The 19,868-nt window shown below is 47.4% G+C and overlaps 7 protein-coding genes across 7 annotated transcripts; 5 read left to right on the plus strand and 2 right to left on the minus strand.

The window, feature by feature from the left end:
- Positions 1–1,975: 1,975 nt before the first annotated feature.
- Positions 1,976–3,733, plus strand: EV420DRAFT_1339495 (short-chain dehydrogenase). The gene is made up of 6 exons (XM_060468914.1): positions 1,976–2,304; positions 2,353–2,475; positions 2,525–2,617; positions 2,671–2,926; positions 2,982–3,193; positions 3,247–3,733. Exons 1-6 carry the CDS (start codon positions 2,225–2,227, stop codon positions 3,347–3,349), a joined length of 867 nt encoding a protein of 288 aa, XP_060325927.1. The 5' UTR covers positions 1,976–2,224; the 3' UTR covers positions 3,350–3,733.
- A 1,758-nt stretch (positions 3,734–5,491) lies between these two features.
- On the minus strand, positions 5,492–6,610 carry EV420DRAFT_1276524 (uncharacterized protein; the record flags this gene model as incomplete). The annotated part of the gene is made up of 6 exons (XM_060467963.1): positions 5,492–5,594; positions 5,650–5,858; positions 5,919–6,168; positions 6,189–6,307; positions 6,383–6,485; positions 6,534–6,610. The coding sequence occupies 6 exons, from the start codon at positions 6,608–6,610 to the stop codon at positions 5,492–5,494; spliced, it is 861 nt and encodes a 286-aa protein (XP_060325928.1).
- Positions 6,611–8,046: 1,436 nt separating this feature from the next.
- On the plus strand, positions 8,047–9,622 carry EV420DRAFT_1715403 (uncharacterized protein; the record flags this gene model as incomplete). Its single annotated transcript, XM_060479682.1, has 6 exons — positions 8,047–8,587; positions 8,641–8,763; positions 8,813–8,905; positions 8,960–9,211; positions 9,268–9,468; positions 9,520–9,622. The coding sequence occupies exons 1-6, from the start codon at positions 8,511–8,513 to the stop codon at positions 9,620–9,622; spliced, it is 849 nt and encodes a 282-aa protein (XP_060325929.1). The 5' UTR covers positions 8,047–8,510.
- Positions 9,623–10,233: 611 nt separating this feature from the next.
- Positions 10,234–10,618, minus strand: EV420DRAFT_1648011 (uncharacterized protein; the record flags this gene model as incomplete). Its single annotated transcript, XM_060478105.1, has 3 exons — positions 10,234–10,283; positions 10,339–10,461; positions 10,510–10,618. The coding sequence occupies 3 exons, from the start codon at positions 10,616–10,618 to the stop codon at positions 10,234–10,236; spliced, it is 282 nt and encodes a 93-aa protein (XP_060325930.1).
- Positions 10,619–11,455: 837 nt separating this feature from the next.
- Positions 11,456–14,133, plus strand: EV420DRAFT_1715437 (cytochrome P450). Its single transcript, XM_060479683.1, has 14 exons — positions 11,456–11,875; positions 11,937–12,010; positions 12,061–12,193; positions 12,245–12,342; positions 12,402–12,498; positions 12,552–12,624; positions 12,678–12,904; positions 13,004–13,224; positions 13,273–13,412; positions 13,465–13,560; positions 13,619–13,629; positions 13,678–13,702; positions 13,761–13,772; positions 13,829–14,133. The coding sequence occupies exons 1-14, from the start codon at positions 11,740–11,742 to the stop codon at positions 13,998–14,000; spliced, it is 1,515 nt and encodes a 504-aa protein (XP_060325931.1). The 5' UTR covers positions 11,456–11,739; the 3' UTR covers positions 14,001–14,133.
- A 53-nt stretch (positions 14,134–14,186) lies between these two features.
- On the plus strand, positions 14,187–15,942 carry EV420DRAFT_1751343 (uncharacterized protein; the record flags this gene model as incomplete). The annotated part of the gene is made up of 2 exons (XM_060480366.1): positions 14,187–15,710; positions 15,805–15,942. The coding sequence occupies 2 exons, from the start codon at positions 14,187–14,189 to the stop codon at positions 15,811–15,813; spliced, it is 1,533 nt and encodes a 510-aa protein (XP_060325932.1). The 3' UTR covers positions 15,814–15,942.
- On the plus strand, positions 15,542–17,200 carry EV420DRAFT_1767751 (uncharacterized protein; the record flags this gene model as incomplete). Its single annotated transcript, XM_060480932.1, has 2 exons — positions 15,542–15,710; positions 15,805–17,200. A coding segment is annotated over exon 2 (1,377 nt), but the record flags the coding sequence as incomplete, so codon positions are not given.
- Between the last annotated feature and the right edge of the window lie 2,668 nt (positions 17,201–19,868).

Raw genomic sequence — 19,868 nt, forward strand, 5'->3', positions numbered from 1 at the left:
GAGTGTCTGATTGTTTAAAATATTCTCCGGGTTCGTCAGTCACAGCGGCTCTGAGGCTGAAAAGAAAGAAAATTGAGCATTCACTAGGTGGTAGTTGCAGTCAAAGCGTACTTCAAATTTCGGTCCGCTGTCCCCCCCCCTTCTTGCCTACCATCATGGGCTCCAGCGAGGTGACGACCAAATACATCAGTTTCCCTATTCTCCGTTCACTCCCAGTTAACAGAACTGGCTGGCGAAAAGACACGAGTCGACCTCTTATATGCACCTACAAGTATTGAACTATTTGGGTGGCGCCTGGAGGAGTTCGCCTAGAACATAAACACCGACAAGCGATACAATAATATTGATGGGGCTGCAGCTTCACCAGTTGAGCAGTGAAATTGAGCTATATCTGTTGTAAACGCGACTCCTAACGCGACTTACAAGGCTTGTTACCGCAAAATACCCTTGGGAACGTGATCATACGGCCTGAACAAGAACTCCGACGCGACTGACTCTCGATTCGAAGGTCGTCATGGCCATATGCGCTCGGAATCTAGCACGATATCCGCCTAATCTTGACTTTGCGGTGTAGGTTAGTCCGTGTATGCGGATGCGAAGAGGCCGAACTTGAAGAGCTAGACTTCACGCTTGCGATATTGAGGTGGTTGCATATAATCACATCGGGCTAGGTGGTACTGGTCGTCTTGACGCGTTTCAGGCTTTAGCCCCAGTGAAAAGTCGGTCGAACCACACTGAGCCAAATCAAGCCTAGGGAAATGATCGCTGGGGCTCTATTCCGCTCGCTGTGGCTTCGAAATGTGAACCGTTTACCAGCTCAAATCGAGCTGTTTCGAGCTCGGTATGTCGTTACCATAGAGTTCCGTTAGGCTTCGTAGGGCTCGATTTCTTTGCTATTAATATGTATAGAATCACGTCGCTACTACATACGCTAAGTAGCATAACCGTTTCCGTTCTGCCCACGGCTAGCCCTGTCCTGCTCGGATACCCCAACCGCATTTCGCAACGTGAAGATAAACGTATCGAAATAGACTGCACCAGAAAATGTTAAATCAGTTAACAATGACGGCGAAGATGATTCAGGGACTACTCACGACGTCGAAGCCAGCTGGAATGATGGAAAGCACAACCTGTATAAGATTTGGCTTAGCGAGCCCAGAAATACACGCATATATGGAATGGAATATACCATGGCCACACCCATAGCGATGCCTAGACAGCTTATGGAGTGACTGTACACGTGCTAAATATGAAAAAAGAAAACATACAAGAGCGCAATGAGACGTACCTCAAAGATGTCCAGATATCCTGCTGCTCAAACCAGTCTTCTGAGGATGTATTGCTAATGCAGGCGTCCAAACAAGGCGCATATATCCACCTTGCGCGGCAGTTTGAATCTGTAGCATCGTATCTGCAGGTCTTCGCATGAGCTGCCTAGTGAGAGACTAACAGTAAGAGACTACGACAGCAAGAACGAAGCTACATCCCGCGATAATACAGGATCTGGGTGTAGAGCGACAACAAAGACGGCGAACACGCTCGGGTATGGTGGTAGAAGAGAAAGAGGCGTTAATTACGTCACTGGATAACATGCACGTGGACGGAACCGTTGACTTTAAGTTGCCAATTTGCGCTCACGATATTCAGCGCATTTCAGTCAACCATCGGATTCAGAGAAATTCTACTCTGGTAATTCTTGGATGTGCTAATGGAAAGAGATGAAGGTTTGGAGTTCAAAGCCTTAAGTTGTATGACGCCGCTTGATCCGGCTCGACCATGCTATATGGTAATCTTTGCAGCTTGATTTGGCTCAAACCGGCTCGACGGAATTTTCACTGGGCTTTAGCTCTGCACGCTGCTGGAAGTGAGCCATTGCAAGGTAACTGATCCAATATTCCAGGCACGTACTCATCCTGACTGAAGCTTAGTCTATAGCTTACCTCTCAGTTCATTTATTCTTTTACCCTACTAGTCAAATCCGGACTATCGGAACAAATGCCTTAGTTGCGGCATTCGTTAATCGGCTCACCTCCCAGGCGGTTCGCATGGAAGAGCCTGAATAAGCGTTCAAGAACCGATAGGGAGCATTGAGCCCGAGAAACTTTGTCACAGTTGCTGACTACTGGCGGAACGCCGGCAACGTTGTCGTAGTCCTGCTGAATAAACCAAAGAATGCTACGTTAAAAGAGACCATGCAGACTCGATTGTTCAGCATTCCCCAACCATGGCAGATCTTTTGAATGTAGCTACGGCGATGTCGCTTTCTGGACGAGTAGGCCTCGTTACAGGCGGAGGAACGGGAATGTAAGCATTGGTATTCTCGATTATGACTCGTGGTTGATTCTTCAGCAGAGGATTTATGATTGCTAAAGCCTTCGCTGCGAATGGTGCGAAAGTATACATCACAGGGCGAAGGCTGGATGTACTAGAGAAAGCTGCAGCGTCAATCACAGGCGTCCCGGGATCCATTGTTCCGTCAGTGATCCCTCTTTCTCTGGAACATTCATGACTAACACGTACACAGACTCCAGATGAATGTGACAGATGAAGAAAGCGTCAAGGCTGGCGCAAAGCTCATTGAGGGAATCGATGGCAAGCTCGATATCCTCGTTAACAAGTTCGTCAATAGTATCATTCAAGTCCGTCTTTCGCACGCTAATCCCTTTGCAGTGCTGGGTTCGGCACCTCCCTTCGCGATCCAGATTTCTCTGCGAAGAAGCTAGCAGCATCGGATCCTTTCGAGCCCGAGACGGTACAGAATTGGTTGGACATCTTCGCACTCAACACTATCGCGCCCTTCTTTGTCGTTCGCGCCTTCCAGTCCCTCCTCATTAAAGGAGCACATTCCCGCCCTCAAGGAACATCGAGCGTCATCAACATTAGCAGTGTGGGGGCAATCATAAACACACCAGTAAAGATGGGCTGCGTACGTGCTCTACTATTTCCTTCAAACTTGACTCGATTCTAACTTGGCTTATTAGTTAGCATACGGCCCGACGAAAGCAGCTTTGGAAAAGCTCACCCACGTTCTGGGAACGAGTTTTGCTGGGAGAGGTATCCCGATCCGGGTAAATGCGCTTGAGCCCGGCTTGTTTCCGTCGGAGATAGCTACTCGTGAAGTAGTGAAAATGATGAACTTTGCAGAGCCATTGCCTGGGTTTGGGGCTCCCATACCCGCGAGGAGACCAGGAACGTGAGTATTCTCAGTATATGGAGGGGATTGGATATTGATTTGACTCTTGTTAGTGATGCGGAGATGGGAATGGCGGCGATCTACTTGGCAGTATCTGACTATACGAACGGGGCGATTTCGAGTGTTGATGGTGGAGTAGCATTGGTTAATCCTTGAAGGGTTGATCTTTTAATGAAATCAAGTGACTGCCTTCCCCGGGGAAGCATGCCGCTGTCGTTGTGAGATCACATTGTACACACTCTCCCATGAACGCCGGGATCGGATGTCGACTATTCTTCCTTCGATATCGCTCGACTGGACTGATGTCTAAAAATGAACATCGCTTATGCGGCAGTTGATTTATGGGTGTAGGCCAAACCGGACCTAACTAGGATCTAACTATGTACAAACAAGTCCTAGACTAATTCGGAAGTCGGAGTTTGAATTAATTAATTCCCTGTATGAGCGTTGAGGCAGCTTACGCAGTTGTGCCTTGCCTTCATCTCTTCAGCTTGGCGGGGGTATCTGTAGAAGTGCATAATGTATTTATGAATGTCTGAGCTCATCAAAGGCCCTAATTTATCTGTGAGGCCACCATATGTGCAAGATCATCTTGATGTCTCAGACTGAGCAACACTTTCCGGAGCAGGTGCTCATGGTTGCGCATTCTCAAATGCTTGCATGCATTTGTTTCAAGAATGTGTATCCTTTTGAATGAGCAGAAAGCAAATCTCACCCAAGCAGGAGCAGTTTTTCTCCCGCTACAGCAGTGACAGCAAACAATATCATACAATTTATGTTTGTATGCTATGCCATGCATAACAGAAGAATTATCCCTTTCTTCATGGAGTTTTCAGTCTGTCTAGATGTAATCTGTGTCAATAATCATTCTGAAAACCTGTATTTTAATGTATTACAGTGCGAAGCGTGAAAGAAAAAATAAAGGGCTTTACAAGACAGTATATTCAGGGTATTAGAACATATACTAGCATTGATGGAGGATGGGTACCTCTCAGTAGCCCAATATTTAACTTCTCTCTCCTCCCTTTGAATTAATTTAATTAATCTACATTAATTAATTCAACTCCCACGAAAACCCTACACCTATAAATCAAGTGCCCGCTTATGCGAGTTTGAGGCCCTGTGACATAGTGTTGCCGTGGCGCGGCTAAGCGCAGCGTGGCTCGGCTAATGACGGCTTTGGTAATATTCCAAGCCGCGCCGCGCCGCGCCACGAAATTTGGTACGGCTAGGGCTAGGCTAAGGCTAGGCCGTGGCTTAGCCACGGCCATGATCAAAAAAGGTAATTGATAATTGATCATGCATATTTTGCGACTGGAGGCTTGCCAAATGCATGTATGCTCTGTACAATGAAGGGCAGTAAGCCTAAATGATGCTAGAATAAATATATGCTTTATCTGTTCCGATGTAAGGAGCAATTCCTTTTCTCTACAAGTGAGCCAAGTCCAGCAACAACACAGCCACAAAGGAGAAAGAGCGTAAATTGGGATTGTAAATGAAAAAGGGATAACAAGATTGGTTCAAATCACTTTATGGTTCATCTATGTGCCCAAACGAAGTGTCTACGACGGTTGAAGTGAGGGGAAAGCCCTGATAATATCAGCTTCCCAATCGGGAATTTAGCCACAGCCAAGCCGAGCGCGAGCCACGTGCGCCGGCTCACAGACGGCTACCTAGCCTTCCGAGCCATGCGCCAAAACAACGGCTCGGCTCAGCTAATCTTGGCTCGGCGCGGCCGGCGCGCCATTTTTAGCCGCGCCACGGCAACACTACTGTGACATTCCAATGCGTGCTAATGGTCGAGTTCTTGGGATCCAGGGAGGGAATACAACTGCAGAGACTAATCCATCTGGGTGCTTGCAAAGAAAACTGCGGTTGATGTATGCACGACGTTGTATCATTTTCCTCAAGGTAAGGAATCGAGATATTGGTCTTGACCCTTCACACATCTTACAGGGGATTGCAACCACCGGTCGACACGGTGTTGTGCTGGAAGATATTTTGATTAGACTGAGCAATGTGCTATCGTTGGCGCCTCCCGAGTTCTTTATTGAACAGAGTCGAAAAAAATATGAGCATGTCATTGATCCCCAGCGGGAACGTACCAAAATTCTGACAACAAAGATTCAAAAACCGAGAAGGTAGAAATCTTTGCATATCTTCAAGTTTGCTGGTCTCAAAATGAAACGGCACACCTTGAACAACGACTGCATTTCAGACTCGAGCAAAACCACAACTGAAAACGTCACCTGTCCTCCGCTAAGACGAGGGTAGAATACGGGTAGCGCAACCAGACCATCAGGGATTCACCAATGTAACACCACCGTCAACTCTCAAGGTTGCTCCATTCGTGTAATCCGACGCCGCCAAGTACACCGCCGCCATCCCCATTTCAGCATCTCTAGCAAGTCAGATTATCATCTCTAAGTATGTACTCCAGTAATGAAGGCACTTACGTTCCATGTCTTCCTGCTGGTACAGGAGCCACCAATCCAGGTGGCGGCTTAGTCTTAAACAACTCCAACATATCAGCAGGTGCCATTTCCGACGCAAACACCTCAGGTTCTATCGCATTCACCCGAATCGGGATGTTCCGCCCAGCAAAGCTCGTTCCCAGAACGAGGGTGAGCTTGCTCAAAGCGGCGTTCGTGGGGCTGTATGCGAACTAAATAGAATGAGCCAAAATCTTGAAGGGATTTTCGAGGTAGCTAGTACGCACAGATACAAATGACTCCGAAAGGTTCATCTTTGCTGCTCCGCTGCTGATGTTGATGACACTTGAGGTGCCTTGAGGGTGGGAATGCGCTCCTTTGACGAGAAGGGATTGGAAAGCACGCACGACGAAGAATGGGGCGATCGTGTTTAGCGCAAAGATATCAGCCCAGTTCTGTATGGTTTCGGGTTCAAAAGGATCTTCTGCGGCGAGTTTCTTCGTCATGAAGTCTAGATCGCGAAGGGATGTGACAAATCCGGCACTGTGAAGAGTTTAGTCTACGGAGGAGTGGAACTAGGGGTATTATAGGCCGACTTATTGACAAGTATGTCGACCTTGCCATCGATTCCCTCAATGTGTTGTGCGCCAGCCTTAATGTTTTCTTCATTTGTCACATCCATCTGGAGCCTTTGTACGCGTCAAAAACGGAGATCTTATGGAAAGGAGGATTAATGACGGGAGGAAGATCCTAGGACACCAGTTACAGATACGGCTGCTCTCTCTAACACTTCCAACCTTCGCCCTGTGATGTATACTTTCGCACCATTCGCAGCGAAGGCTTTAGCAATCATAAATCCTCTGCTGAAGAATCAACCACGAGTCATAATCGAGAATACCATTGCTTACATCCCTGTTCCTCCGCCTGTAACGAGACCTACTCGTCCAGAAAGCGACATTACCGTGGCCACATTGAGATCTGCCATGTTCGGGGAATACTGAACAATCAAGCCTGTACACGGTCTCTTTTATTGCAGCATTCTTTGGTATTATTCAGCGAAAGTGTATCCCGGCGAGTGCAGTAAATAATTGCCTGCATTCTGCTCACTAGTGCTGTCAGCAACTCTGACAAAGTTCTCGGGTTCAAGTCTCCCTATCGGCTCTTGAACGCTTAGTATCACATCAGAAGAAGATTCTTCTATAGTCATCATTCATGCTTTGACGCGGCTCACCTAGGAAGTGAGCCAATTAGTAACGGATGCCATTTAGTCCTATGGTCTGGATTCAGACAACGAACTACGGACCAAGTTTTAGTGTGCGTTCAAGTATATTGGATCACTTACCTTCGAGTGGCCTAGCTCGTGCTAACCGGAGGCTATAGAAAATTGTGAGAATACATTAGTAAATCTTAACGTGTATGATATAAGTCATGAGATAAGACACCTAGCCCGATGTAATATATCCATTCAGTGACCTTAGTATCACAAGATATACGTGTCAAGTCTAGCTCCCACTTGTATTTGGACTCTTGACTTCCGGGGCACTGCAGTGCCAGGATTAAGCGGATATTGTATGAAGTTTTGAGCTGACATGGTCGTGGCGACTTTGAATTAAGAGTCAGTCACGTTAGAATTCTCGTCCGGATTCATTTACCTTCTGCTTCATTCCCAAGGACCTTTCACAGTAAAAAGTCCTAGAACTTGCAATGAACAGACCATATTTACTCAGATGGACGAGCTGCAGCCCCCACCAATACTAACACATCACTTGACGGTGTAGATTTTCTAGGCGAACTTCCACAGAGATCAATGCTCCTCCGGAGACCCGCCCATTTCCCTGAACCAAACAGTAACCCAGTACCGAGTTTTTGCAGCGCTTGTAAGAAGTCGATTCGTGTCTTGGGTTTTCGTCAGATAAGGCTGCAGGCTGAGATAGTCGACACTCTGTGCTGGAACCATGATCATAGCAGGTTGGAAGCGGTGGGACAGCGGACCGGATTTGAAATGCAGCTTCAACCGCTACCGTCATCTTTCTATGCTCTTTTCTTCCTCCTCTAACCTCAAAGCTATATTTTTCTGCGAAGAAGAGAGAATTCGTACGCAACGAGCGAGCCTCTTTTTGACCTTTGGCTTTCCTAGGACCATCACCCTCAACGCTCTCCTACCGAACGATTGTCTTCTAATTTTTCATAAGCATATTGGCCGAGCATTTACGAACAAACCAAGGGAACAGCCCTCTTATATGCAGTGTAACACAGGAGTTTCACTGGCACCGGCAGACCGATAGTACAGAGATAAGTCGGGGATTTTTGGCACCAGAAGATATCCATTCACTGCACCGGACTTGGGAGCAGCCAGCTTACTGAGATATGGGTGAGTCTGTCGACAGTTTGCCTCGAATTCATGTTATTGCGCCCTTGATTAGGGGATGCATCATGGTACCCCTTACCCGTTCGAAGTTTACTGATGAGATTTGGTGACTACGCAGCGACGGAATCAATGTTGTAATTACTCAACTAAACGTGTTTGTTCACAATAGTCTTTTGTTTCAAGGTCTCTCATCCCATATGGCGCCTATCCTTGCACCCCTTCACCGTATTCGTGTGATTTCTTTGCGACGAGCATGACATTCGTGAAAGGGAGCCTCTGCCTGACATGACACGTGTGCAAGAGCCAGTAGATATAACGGCTGCCCCGAGGACATGAACTTTCGTCGCAATGCTGACGGGTATCAGGGAAGGCAGGTCATTTTGCAACGTAAATCCACCATTTACCGCATACATCGGGATACCGTCTCGCTGAATAAGACCAGGTGTTTATGAAATCTAGGTGACGACCACTGGAATAAAAGGTGTTACGTCCAGAGGCTACTCTGCATTCCTCAAACATGGCAGAGCTTCATGTGGCTACTGTGATGTCTCTTTGTGGACGAGTAGGCCTTGTTACAGGCGGAGGAACTGGAATGTATGTTCTCTCAAGTTTGGTTCTCGGTTGCGACTTACCGTTGACTCTGATAGAGGATTTATGATTGCGAAAGCCTTTGCTGCAAACGGGGCGAAAGTATACATCAATGGGTGTAGGCAGGATGTGCTAGAGCAAGCCGCGGCATCAGTTACAGGCGTCCCAGGATCTATTATTCCGTAAACAGCCTTTTCTCCCTCGTGATGTTCATTTCTGATGCTCCTACAGGATCCGTATGGATGTCACTGACGAAGAAAGTGTCAAAGCTGGAGCCAGGCACATTGAAGGAATGGACGGCAAACTTGATATCCTTGTTAACAAGTTCGTCCATGGTGCCGTCGATTCGCTTCGTCCTTATGCTAACGTCCTTACTAGTGCAGGATTTGCAGGATCTCTTCGCGACCCAGGCTTCATCGCGAAGAAGCTCGCAGCGGCAGATCCATTTGAACCTGAAACCATCCAAAACTGGGCAGATATATTTGCACTCAACACGATTGCCCCGTTCTTCGTCGTACACACTTTCCAAGCCCTCCTCGTCAAAGGAGCTCGGTCCCGCCCCCAGGGCACATCCAGTGTCATCAACATCAGCAGCGCGGCAGCCAAGATGGACTCAACGAGCCCTCTGTCGTCTGTATGAGCTACGTCTTTTCTTTTCAGCTCTACACTAACCTTGGTTTAGATAGCATACAACGTAACGAAAGCTTGAATAAGCTCACACTTGTTCTGGCAACGAGTTTTGCTGGGAGGGATATTCCGATCCATGTGAACGTGCTGGCTCCAGGCGCGTTTGCGTCACAACTGATCGGTCCTGAGGTCTTGGAAGCGATCAAGACTGAGCCAATGCCTGGGTTAGTCGCGCCGATTCCTGCGAAGAGACAGGGAAAGTAAGTATGGTCAATGTTTGGATGGAATTGAATATTGATTTGAGTTTATAGTGAGGCGGAGATGGGGGTGTCGACAGTCTATTTAGCTGTGTCTGACTATACGAACGGAGCGATTTTGAGCATTGATGGTGGATTATCGCTGGTAAATCCTTAATTTTTTGATCATCTGATGTAGAACTATCATGGAATCAAACCTGTTTTCCACCATCACCTGTAGATTTCTTGCAAGGGATCACAGCCACTATAGCTAGTCAACAGAGTGTTGTGCTGGAAGACATACCGGTTGGATGGGCGATACACCGTCTGCATTATCGTTTGCACCTTGCACGAAGACGTTTCTGTAGCATCCATGGAGCATGAATGCATGAACGTTGAACAATTACTACGACGATTCATTTGCTTGACGCACGCCAGACCTTCAATTCGACCCAGACCAAAGGACAAGCTAAGATCATGACATTACAAAAGGTTCGGTTTCATCACGACATGATATAGGTACAAGACTAGGTGTAAGACTCTTTCAGGAACGGTATAGGGAGAATAATGTAGAAAAACGCTATTCAGACATCAGACAATGAACATCTACAATATATTACCGAGACATACCAACGGCGAAGCTACCAGAATAGATACCATAGGAGAAACGGAGACAAGATCACGAGCCAGAAGATTGATGACCAGAGTAGACGAAGAACCATCACGCCAGTCAGCCTAGTTCAACCAAACGTTGGCGAGTCACGGAAATAAGTACAGCAAAGAGCATAATCACTGATAAGAAGCCAGTTTCTCTTCTAGAAGTAGATGCCTATACGCCTCTGAAACAAAATATAAATATACTGAGTGTGGACGAAGTATCCACTAGGAACGTACCAGAATCTTCACCAAACGCTTTCCGCATTCCTGGTTTGAGGTCCTGGAGTATTTCCGCCAGATCACAGTAAAGATATTGCTTCTCTCGATAGCCTTTGGACCGAGCTATTTCAGCTTCGGCGGCTCACATGATCTGGACGAGTGAGTAGGACATGAGGCGTTCGAGCTCACGTTTGAGCTTGAGGTGTTCGATTTCGTCGCCAACTTGGTCGTGTTCGCTGCGTTGAGCGGGTTCTATTGTCTTGATGTGAGCATCCATTGCTGTGCTGGGGTAGGACATGGCTTTGAGGTAGAAGAAATGAAAAGGCGTGGTAAATAAAGGTGGTCGTCGTGGTCGTAGTTCAAGCAGTGTTTGAAACTCCGACGCTGCCTGCCGTCCTTTGCCGCTCTACCCTGCTCCGTTGTTTGACGAGACCTTACATTATCATCCTTTATAATACCTGATCCTAGCCACTGGTGCTTACTTCGGAAGAACCAGAGCCTCTATCATGACGGTCATCAGCGCGAACATGGTGCCCAGGATTTCCTCTCTGACCTATGGAGAGTACGGGTGCCGACATCTTGAACTTCTAAACCTTGAAGGACAAGGACAAGGATTCTGCTGGCTTATGGCACCTCATCTTCCGTCGTTACTACATCTTTGCCCAACGATTCAAGATTCACTCGTTTGCTCAGACCGAAAACGTATGCATATAAACTCTCTTCCTTGAAGCTTTATCGTGTCTTCCCGCGAAGCTCGGAGGAATCAAGGGGTGTTAACCGCACTCGTTGTTGACGTACGTCCATTATCATATTCTAAAAGGCTCTACTTATACCGTGTCGTGGCAAAGCTCGCAAATGCATTTACAGGCACCTTGTACGAATTTAATGGAGCAGGATGCACCTGAACAGTCCACGGATAAGTCAGTATTAATTGAAACGGATATGCTGCAGACAGGAACAATCCTCGGAGGAGCAATGTTGCGAGAATGCTCCATGTCCAGGCAGCGCAGAACGAACGCTTTGATCGGTGAATTGCTCCGCTGGACTAGTTACTGACCAACATGTCCAATACAGGTCTCTCATTGTAAAGCGTTTGACACGGCTTGTCTTCCCGGTGCGACTGCATCAAGGTTGTAGCCAGATACGACATGCGCTGAGGATTCAACAGAGAAACCCCGAGATAATCTTCTATCTTCCATCCATTATAACAGTACAGTACCCCAGAGCCTTAGTTCCGAGGGAGACGGTTACTAGTATTCTTCTTGTCTTATGGAATGTTCGGTCAATATGAACTCCGAGGCTTAACTCAGGGAGGTCTTTTTGCCGGGCGAACTTTCATTCAATCGTCAAATTATAGCAGCATCTTATTTAAAGCTGGGAGTATATCACTGAATCCAAGAGCCGTAGTTCTTTCTTCACATGGTCGCATTAACTCTTGTAATCGCATCGCTCCTCATGAGCTCTCTGCTTTATCGATGGTTCAGACGTCCGTCAGTCAAGCACGTCAAGGGACCACCGTCAGCCTCTTTCTGGCTAGGTAAACGATCATACTTTGGTACAAACATGAGCTCATACACGACACCCATCAGGCCACGAACGCGTTCTCCGCAATCAAGATGATGCTGGTGATCTCGAAACGAAATGGCATAGGGAATATGGCACACTTTATCGTGTTGGGGGCTATTTTGGGGTAATTAAGCTCTCTATCTCTCGTGGTCAGTTAACTCAACGGTTTCCCAGCAAGACGTCCTGGTAGTGTGCGACCCCAAGGCTTTCGAACATATTTTCCACAAGTCACGACCTTATCCAAAATCGAAGGATACCACCTTCATCCAGGGTCTCCTCCTTGGTCAGGGGCTTGTCACTGTCGCTAGTGAGTGTCCATCCTGTCCAGTTTGCACACAAACACACCTAACATATTCAGATGAAACTCACCACCGCCAACGCAAAATCCTGAATGCTGCATTCTCTCTTACGCAGCTCCGAAAATACGAGGTTATCTTTCAGCAATGCTCTGACAAGGTAGGTGCATCTATACACCATGAAGCGCGACAACGTTCGGAAGCTTATAGCGATTATAGCTTGTGAACGAGATCAGGAGAACTGTGACTGGTACAGATAAAATCGTCAATGTCCTTGATTGGACAAGCAAGGCGACCCTGGACATAGTTGGGCTAGGTGAGTGCCGGCCATTCCTCTCCCCCTCTCTCATTTAATATGAGATTCGAAAGCCTCTTTCCGGTATGATTTTGGTTCGCTCGATGGTCAAACAACGGAACTAGGGCGAACAATGAAGCATCTTTTGTAAGATCTGTTTCTTTATTTCAATGGCTACTGCATCTAACATCGGACTTTAGCACTGCCTCGCAATCCAATATAACGGCACTAGAGCTTATGCTTATAGCTCTGATACGAATGCTTCCAGATTGGGTCCTAGGATTCCTACAGCTGATCTCTACTCGAGAGACTCGTTTAATCGTCAGCGTAGGAAATGCCGCCAAGCAAACTGCCCGAGAGATCATGGATAGCCTGGATAACAAGGCGCAGACGCCAGGCGATGACAAAGACGTCGTTAATCTCCTAGGTAAGTCTACTGGTCCTATCTGATAACACGCCTATGAACATGACTACATCTCTAGCGAGAGCTCACACAGCAGGAAAAATGCAAGATGACGAAATCGAGGCGCAGCTAATGTTCGTGTCATATTTCTACTTAACCTTCTTGATGGCGACCTTTTGTGTTCCAGGACCTTCGTCATTGCCGGGCACGAGACGTCGAGTACTAGTCTAGCCTGGCTGCTATACGAACTCGCCGTGCATCCTAAGCATCAGTCCATAATTCGCGCAGAGCTCAAACAGTCAAATGACTACGACTCGATGCCATTCTTGAACGCAGCTATCAAAGTGAGATTAGTAGCTATGTTGGATACCCATGTTGACCTCTCATAACAGGAGGCTCTCCGTCTACACCCAATTGCACATTCCTTGATACGTACCGCTCCTCATGATGATGTCCTCCCTCTTTCAGGAGGTAAAACGCTTGCCATACCCAAGGGGCAGACGCTCACTTGTTCCGCTTACCTATACAACCGGTACACTCTTCCCACATCACTTCAATGTAAATTTGATGCCAACTTTTTCTAGTCTGCCGTCTCTCTGGGGAGACGACGCAGAAGAGTGGAACCCCGGCCGGTTTCTTGACAAGACTCTGCCGGTCTCCCTTGGTGTGTACGCTAATCTGTGAGTGAGATCTTGACTTTGTGCGTGCTCTTAGGAGGACTTAGGCGGGATGCTATAGGATGTCATTTAGTGAGCCGTGCTTCAGTACTTTTTTTCATTCGCTTACATGACCCTCAGGTGCTGGATCTCATTCGTGTATCGGGTAATTAACTGCAGCGACTCATCTGGTTCCATTACTGATGCTCTTCCTTCTCTCGTAGGTGGAGATTTGCGTATGTACCTCGTCGTTCCAGTCTCGCTTCGATCCGACTGATCTACAAAAATGCAGTGTCATGGAAATTCAAACAGTTTTAGCTAACCTGATTCTGCACTTCGAATTCAGTTTGCCCGAGGGAGGAGTCGAGGTCCTACATTTTCCCAGAACAGGGGTCGTACCCTTTGTGAAGGGGAAAGCACATTTAGGCTCTCAGCTACCTTTAAGGGTAAGGGTTTCACATTAGTGAATGATAGTCGCTTCAGAGACTGCCAGGGGCATCTATTACCACCACCACCACCACCACCACCATCACTACCGTTAAATTAACTTGCACTTGCACATGTACTAAATCTTCTTTATCCTTCCTTCTTACTTCGCTTCAATCTACCATAATTCTCCTCAATAATCATAGTAAACACCCCCTGCCATAATGTCTCACTTCGTTCCACCCTTCTCCCCGCCCGACTCTGACCCTACCCCACGTTCTGGCTCTCCAATCGATGATGACAGCTCCTTCGAGAGTGTTTCCGGGGGGATATCACTTATCGTCTCTGGATTTGACCGTTCAAACAATCCCAACGCCGGAATTCATCAATTCAGGTCTATCTACCCCGACATCATTGCTGTTTCGACTCAAAAAGCACCTCATCGGTACCTACTCCCCTTCACCTTTCTCTCTCTTACCCCTGGCGACAATCTACGCCCCGTCGACTTCATTTTTGTATCGCTTGACAACAAGGAATTCTCCGCTCCACGACCCGATCTCCTCAACTGGCTCAAAGCCGCTATTCAGGACCACGGAAAGTTTGTGGCTCGGTGGATCACTGGAAAGGGCCCCGATAAAACCCGGAGAGGATTCTTCAGGATGGAAAACATGACCATTGCTCAGAGGATGAAGTCCAGGTTTGAAACTGTGCTGACTCAAAAAGGGTTTCACTTCCAGAATTGCACGACGGCCACACACGCTCATGCTGGCATCCGCATTGTTGTCGACTTCCTTGATTCTGCTTCTCTCGATGCCTTGACTGAAACGCCGCTCATTGTTGATCGCATCAGCTACCCCGTATCCCGCCCACGATTTGTGGAGCCCGACTTCGGGTATGATGTTGCAATCACTGGGTGTGGAGGTATTCAAGGCTTCGAGGGCTGCATGAATGCTCACATCAGGAGGCACATGGGACCTGTCATAGCGCGAAGCCGAATGGCACTCGGGGGCGATGTGTATGTTGTCATATTCAAAACTTGGGAGCTAACGTCGCAATTCTTGTCCTCGCCCTTACCTCACCCTCGTAGCGTTCCCACCCACATACAACTTTCCGACCCGATTCTCCTCTACTTCTTCAATAATCGCGGATGTCCTGCCTCCCCTCAATATCTGGCTCCGAACCCTCCTACTTCCTCTGACTCTCCCTCTCTCCAAAAACAAATTGACATCCTGCGTGACCAAGGAGTTCAGTGCTTTTCTACTATGAACGCGATGCTAGCCACACAGTCCAACCTCATCACCGACGTTCGCCAGTCCAACCTGGAATTGCGAAATGCTCTAGCGGCATCTTGCAACACCAATGCTGCGGGCCAGCTCGTCAGCATGGCCCATTCCGACCTCCTCTATCTCCGCTCTGAGCTTAATTCCTTACGGGGGTCATTAGCATCTGCCACTGACCCTAATTTGCGTGCTTCCTTGACCCAACAGATAGAAGAGACTATGTCCTCTATCGAAGCCCAGCGCAACATTCGAGATGAAGCCGATGCACATTACAGGTCCCTAATGCGTGCTACGCAGTCCTTGATTGCAGGCCCGGTTTCAGACTCCCCGGCTTCTGCTCGTCCTGCTGAGGTATCCAACACTCGCCGTCAGTGTCGTCGTCTTGACGAACCCTCCCCTGATGACGAACAGGAAGTACAATCTTCCCTTATGCCAGTCGATGGGCCGCCTGCCTCCACTGGCAATATGGTGAGCGATGACTCCTTGATGATCTCCTTTATGACCCCTTTTCCTCTCTTAACTTTACATTCCCGTCACACATCTCCTGACATTTGCCTCCAAGGACTCGTAGGCAATATAATGTCCCCTGTCAAGAAAATTTTCTCCTGTATCTGGATGTTTCTTTTCGTATTCCTTTCTTCTTTTCTAAAAATTATTCCTTTACGTTCTCATCGTCACACACGATTTCTTTTCTCATCCTCTTATAATCGTTTTCCTACTTTCTTGGTTGTATTACTATGGGTGTTGTTCTTTTCTTTGCCTCAAGTGTCTGCCTCGGTATCCTCCTTTACGACATTTTCTGTCAATGTTAATGGCTTTCGTGACGTCGCCAAACACTCTTCTCTATCGAACATAATTCACACACATCACCCACATGCATGGGTGTTCTCTGAGACCAAGTCTCATACTCCTGTATCCAGCAGAATGGATGTCCGCGGATACAAGATATTTGAGTCTCCTGGCCTTAAAACTAATGCCCGTTCTGTGAAATGGGGAATTCTTGCAGGTGTACACTCTTCTCTCGCCACGCAACAGGTTCAAATTCCGTCCGATCTCAGTGGACGTGTCCTGGCTATCGACATCGTCCTGCCAACGACTAATGGCCATGGCTTCGTACACCGCCTTATCGGACTGTACGCACCGTATGACCCCGGCACAGACTCTGATAGACTTCACACCTTTTGGCAACAGATTCGTACCCTCTGTCAGAGCGCATTGCACTCCTGGCAGATAATCGGAGACTGTAATGCCACAGTTTCTTCCTGTGAGGTTCAAGGAGATGCGTCCGGAAGTAACAATGCTCGGCTGGCCTACCATCGCTTTCTTGATGCACTCCAAGGGATTGATGTATGGTCGCGCCAAGGGGACAATGATGCGAGGTATGTGTGGACTTACCAAGCCTATAATGGTACATGTCGATCCATACTGGATCGCTGCGCCCATTCCTCTAATCACATTATCGCCTCGTCCATAAAAGTTCCAGGCTACTTTGTACCTGGGACTGATCACAGGCTAATTGTCACAGTTCTTCATTGTGGCATCCCTAACAATAGTGCAGATTCTGTACTTTTGCCCCCAACAGAGCATCCTGTCTATGCGCCATACCGTCCTCGGTTTCTCTTTCCCAAACGTCAAGAATCTCATCGGTTCAAGGCATTTGCAGATAGAGTCGACGGACTGGTTCATGATGCACACCTTGTGCTCACGCCAATTCAGAATGACGATCAGTATCAGAAATTGTACTCTGCACTATCCCAAATTCTCCAACATGCTGCAGAAGATTCCTTCGAGCTTCCTCATCTCCCTCATATGGGTCCAAGGAAGCCCAGGAACTCTCTCATCTCTCTCTTGTTAAGGGAATACTCACGGGTTAACAGACTTATCTCTGCCATTAAGCGACAGACTCTTCATATCCTCTGTACCCATCACCAAAACCTGGGCCATACGTTCTGGTCCAGGTCAGCCTTATCCGAGCGACAATACCAGCCAATGAAGATCTGAAGTGCTCTCTCAGATGCATTCCGATCTGTGCTTGTCTGGTTAGATCAATACAGACCTCTGTGGGATCTGCATTGTCTACTTGAGCAGGTAGAGAGCTGTGCAGAAGGGGTTGGAACGAGCAGAGATCCGAGCAGGCAATTTATAACTCTCCAATGCAGTCGATAATTATGGTCTCTGTACAGTTACAGAACTAAAGAGCAGAATATCCAAACAACCCATCTTCAAATGAGTCATCGTCTTCTTCAAGTTCATCTAGGTTGATCTCATCTTCGTCTTGCCATGAATCATCGTCGAGAGCATCTTCCCATAATATCCTAAAAAGGATTCAGTTAAGTTTCCGTGAATAAAAACTGGTGTCTTACCCAGTGCAAATTAGAAAGAGAGGAGAGATATGCAGAACGAGAGAAAGTCGGGAGGTAACTGGACTTCAAGGTTGAGAGTCGACAATGCGATGGTCTTGAATAGAGAGCAAGATCACGTGTATGGAATCGCGTCCCAAGTCGCGACACGTTACATGTAACGTATTGTCACGCTCGTCCTTCTTGCCTTTTACTCCATTCTCCTTCAAGTCGACCATGAAGCCTGCACCTCTCCTGGCACCTGTGAAGGGCAAAAAGGTCAAGATGACGACTCAACCTACCCCTACATCATCTTTCAACAAGACAAGATCGAAAAAGCCCAACAAAAAGCCAAGGAAACCGGTGAGGATAGCAACACCACCACCGTAGCAGCCTGTACATAGGCCCAACCATCCTCGCAAGCTCGTATCCTCTGACGATGAGGACGCCATCGCTATCCACCACCAACAGCAAGTTTCCGAGGACGGGGAAGAGAATGACAGCGAGGCTGAAGAGACTGCAGAGAATCAAAACATGGATTAGAGTGAGTACCTGGCGCATATATCGATCTCTTTTACTGACTTGCGTGTAGAAATTTCCGATTTATGCACTCCTATACATACATCACCACGTTTCTCTTTCCGCGTTTCGAGTCGCATGTCAGCCAGCTTGAGGATATGACTTCTGATGATCCATTGAAGGCTGTCTTTGAGATTCTCACAGCGGTATTCACTTCTTTTTCTCACAAAAAAACCCACTGACCCTTGATAGATCAATGCAGGATCACGTAGTGGACGCTCGGATGATACAACCAAGATCAGCGATAACATCATACGCCTTTCAACAAAGGACCTTACTGAGGCGACGTTGCTCCCGACTCTCAAGAAGTATCAGCGTGGGTTCAACCACATCCACACGGGTCGCCTACTATGCCCTCAGCGGTGGCTGGATGACTTTGATGAAGATCCTGCGTATGTACAAGCTTTTCCCTCCTAGTTGCTCATTGATCTGGTACCTCTGGTTTAAAGAGCAATGATGGTGAAACTCCAGACCAAGCTAACAACACGATACCTACCATCATATCTGTACGATCCAGAGCTCATCGAGTCCACCGATCCTCGTAAGGGTTTCTTTTGGGGCCATACTTGCATCCGGGTTTGATCTCCTTGCTTAATTTGTGACTCATACTAAGCCTTTTCTCAGTCATTCCGTGCGATATTTCTGGGAAATGCGGAACACGACGCATCAGAACTGCATAACACTGTCAAAGGAAAGCTCAATCTCAAGGTCACATCGGATCAGATGATTGTGTACGCAGCGGTACAGGTATGTGATTAATACTTTTTAGATTCATTCTCATCGTCTAATGTTAGGCACGGTTTGCATCATCGTCCTGTACCATGTGGGGAGATCAAAGTGACGGCTTCGACCTCGAGCAATACAATCACAAGCTAACAACAATTTTCATCGATTCCATCAATGAGGACGGCGATACATGGGCAAGAGATACAGTTGAATTCTACACTAGGTATGTCTCCACCGCTTCGTAAATCTGCTTACAAATTGTTGTCTCTCTTCAGCGTGATCTTGAAGCCAGAGACGGACGAAGACCAAGAACAAATCGACGACAACGACGACGAATCAATAATGAATCGAAACCGTGAAGCACGTATCAAAGAACGAGAACGAGCTACTGCTGCCGCCGCTGATCAACTCGACGACGAAGACAGAACTTCTTGATGGCTTAGAAGGGTAAGGGTTTTCAAGTCGACTATAATTTCTTGCTAATAGATGGTGCTACTTAGCTTCGACTGGGCTGTGTTTCCGCTTGACCTGGTTTCTTTTGCTCGGGATGGACTATTGTACGACTCATTTGCTTCTTCTCGCTCTCTCGCTCTGGGTCACTGCGTAGTTGTATTCTTATATCTCTGCTCTCGTGGTACTGCTATGTAATGGTTTATAACGAATTGTAATATGCTTTATCAAATACGGCGCATCAACTGCAAGGGAATGGCTGGGAACAGGTTGCATTGCTTTGTATCTACCCAGTGCGCTCTCAGAACAGGTCTACCTAACTCGATCGAAGACTGCTTGTAATAGCGGAAGAGATCATGAGAGAACACCGGGAACTCTATAGAGTATCCTTGATCTTGTGCTGATCACCCTCAGAACTGCGGACATGGAGGTCAAAGGTCTGCATCACCTGTCGTCGACTAGCAAGATCTGCTCAGATGGCCCAGATCGGATCAGAGGGACTCCATCGTGGATGATTGTATTGGTCTGACTG

The sequence above is a fragment of the Desarmillaria tabescens genome (genome assembly GCF_030435595.1).
Source record: "Desarmillaria tabescens strain CCBAS 213 chromosome Unknown EV420scaffold_46, whole genome shotgun sequence".
NCBI classification, from domain to species: Eukaryota; Fungi; Basidiomycota; class Agaricomycetes; order Agaricales; family Physalacriaceae; genus Desarmillaria; species Desarmillaria tabescens.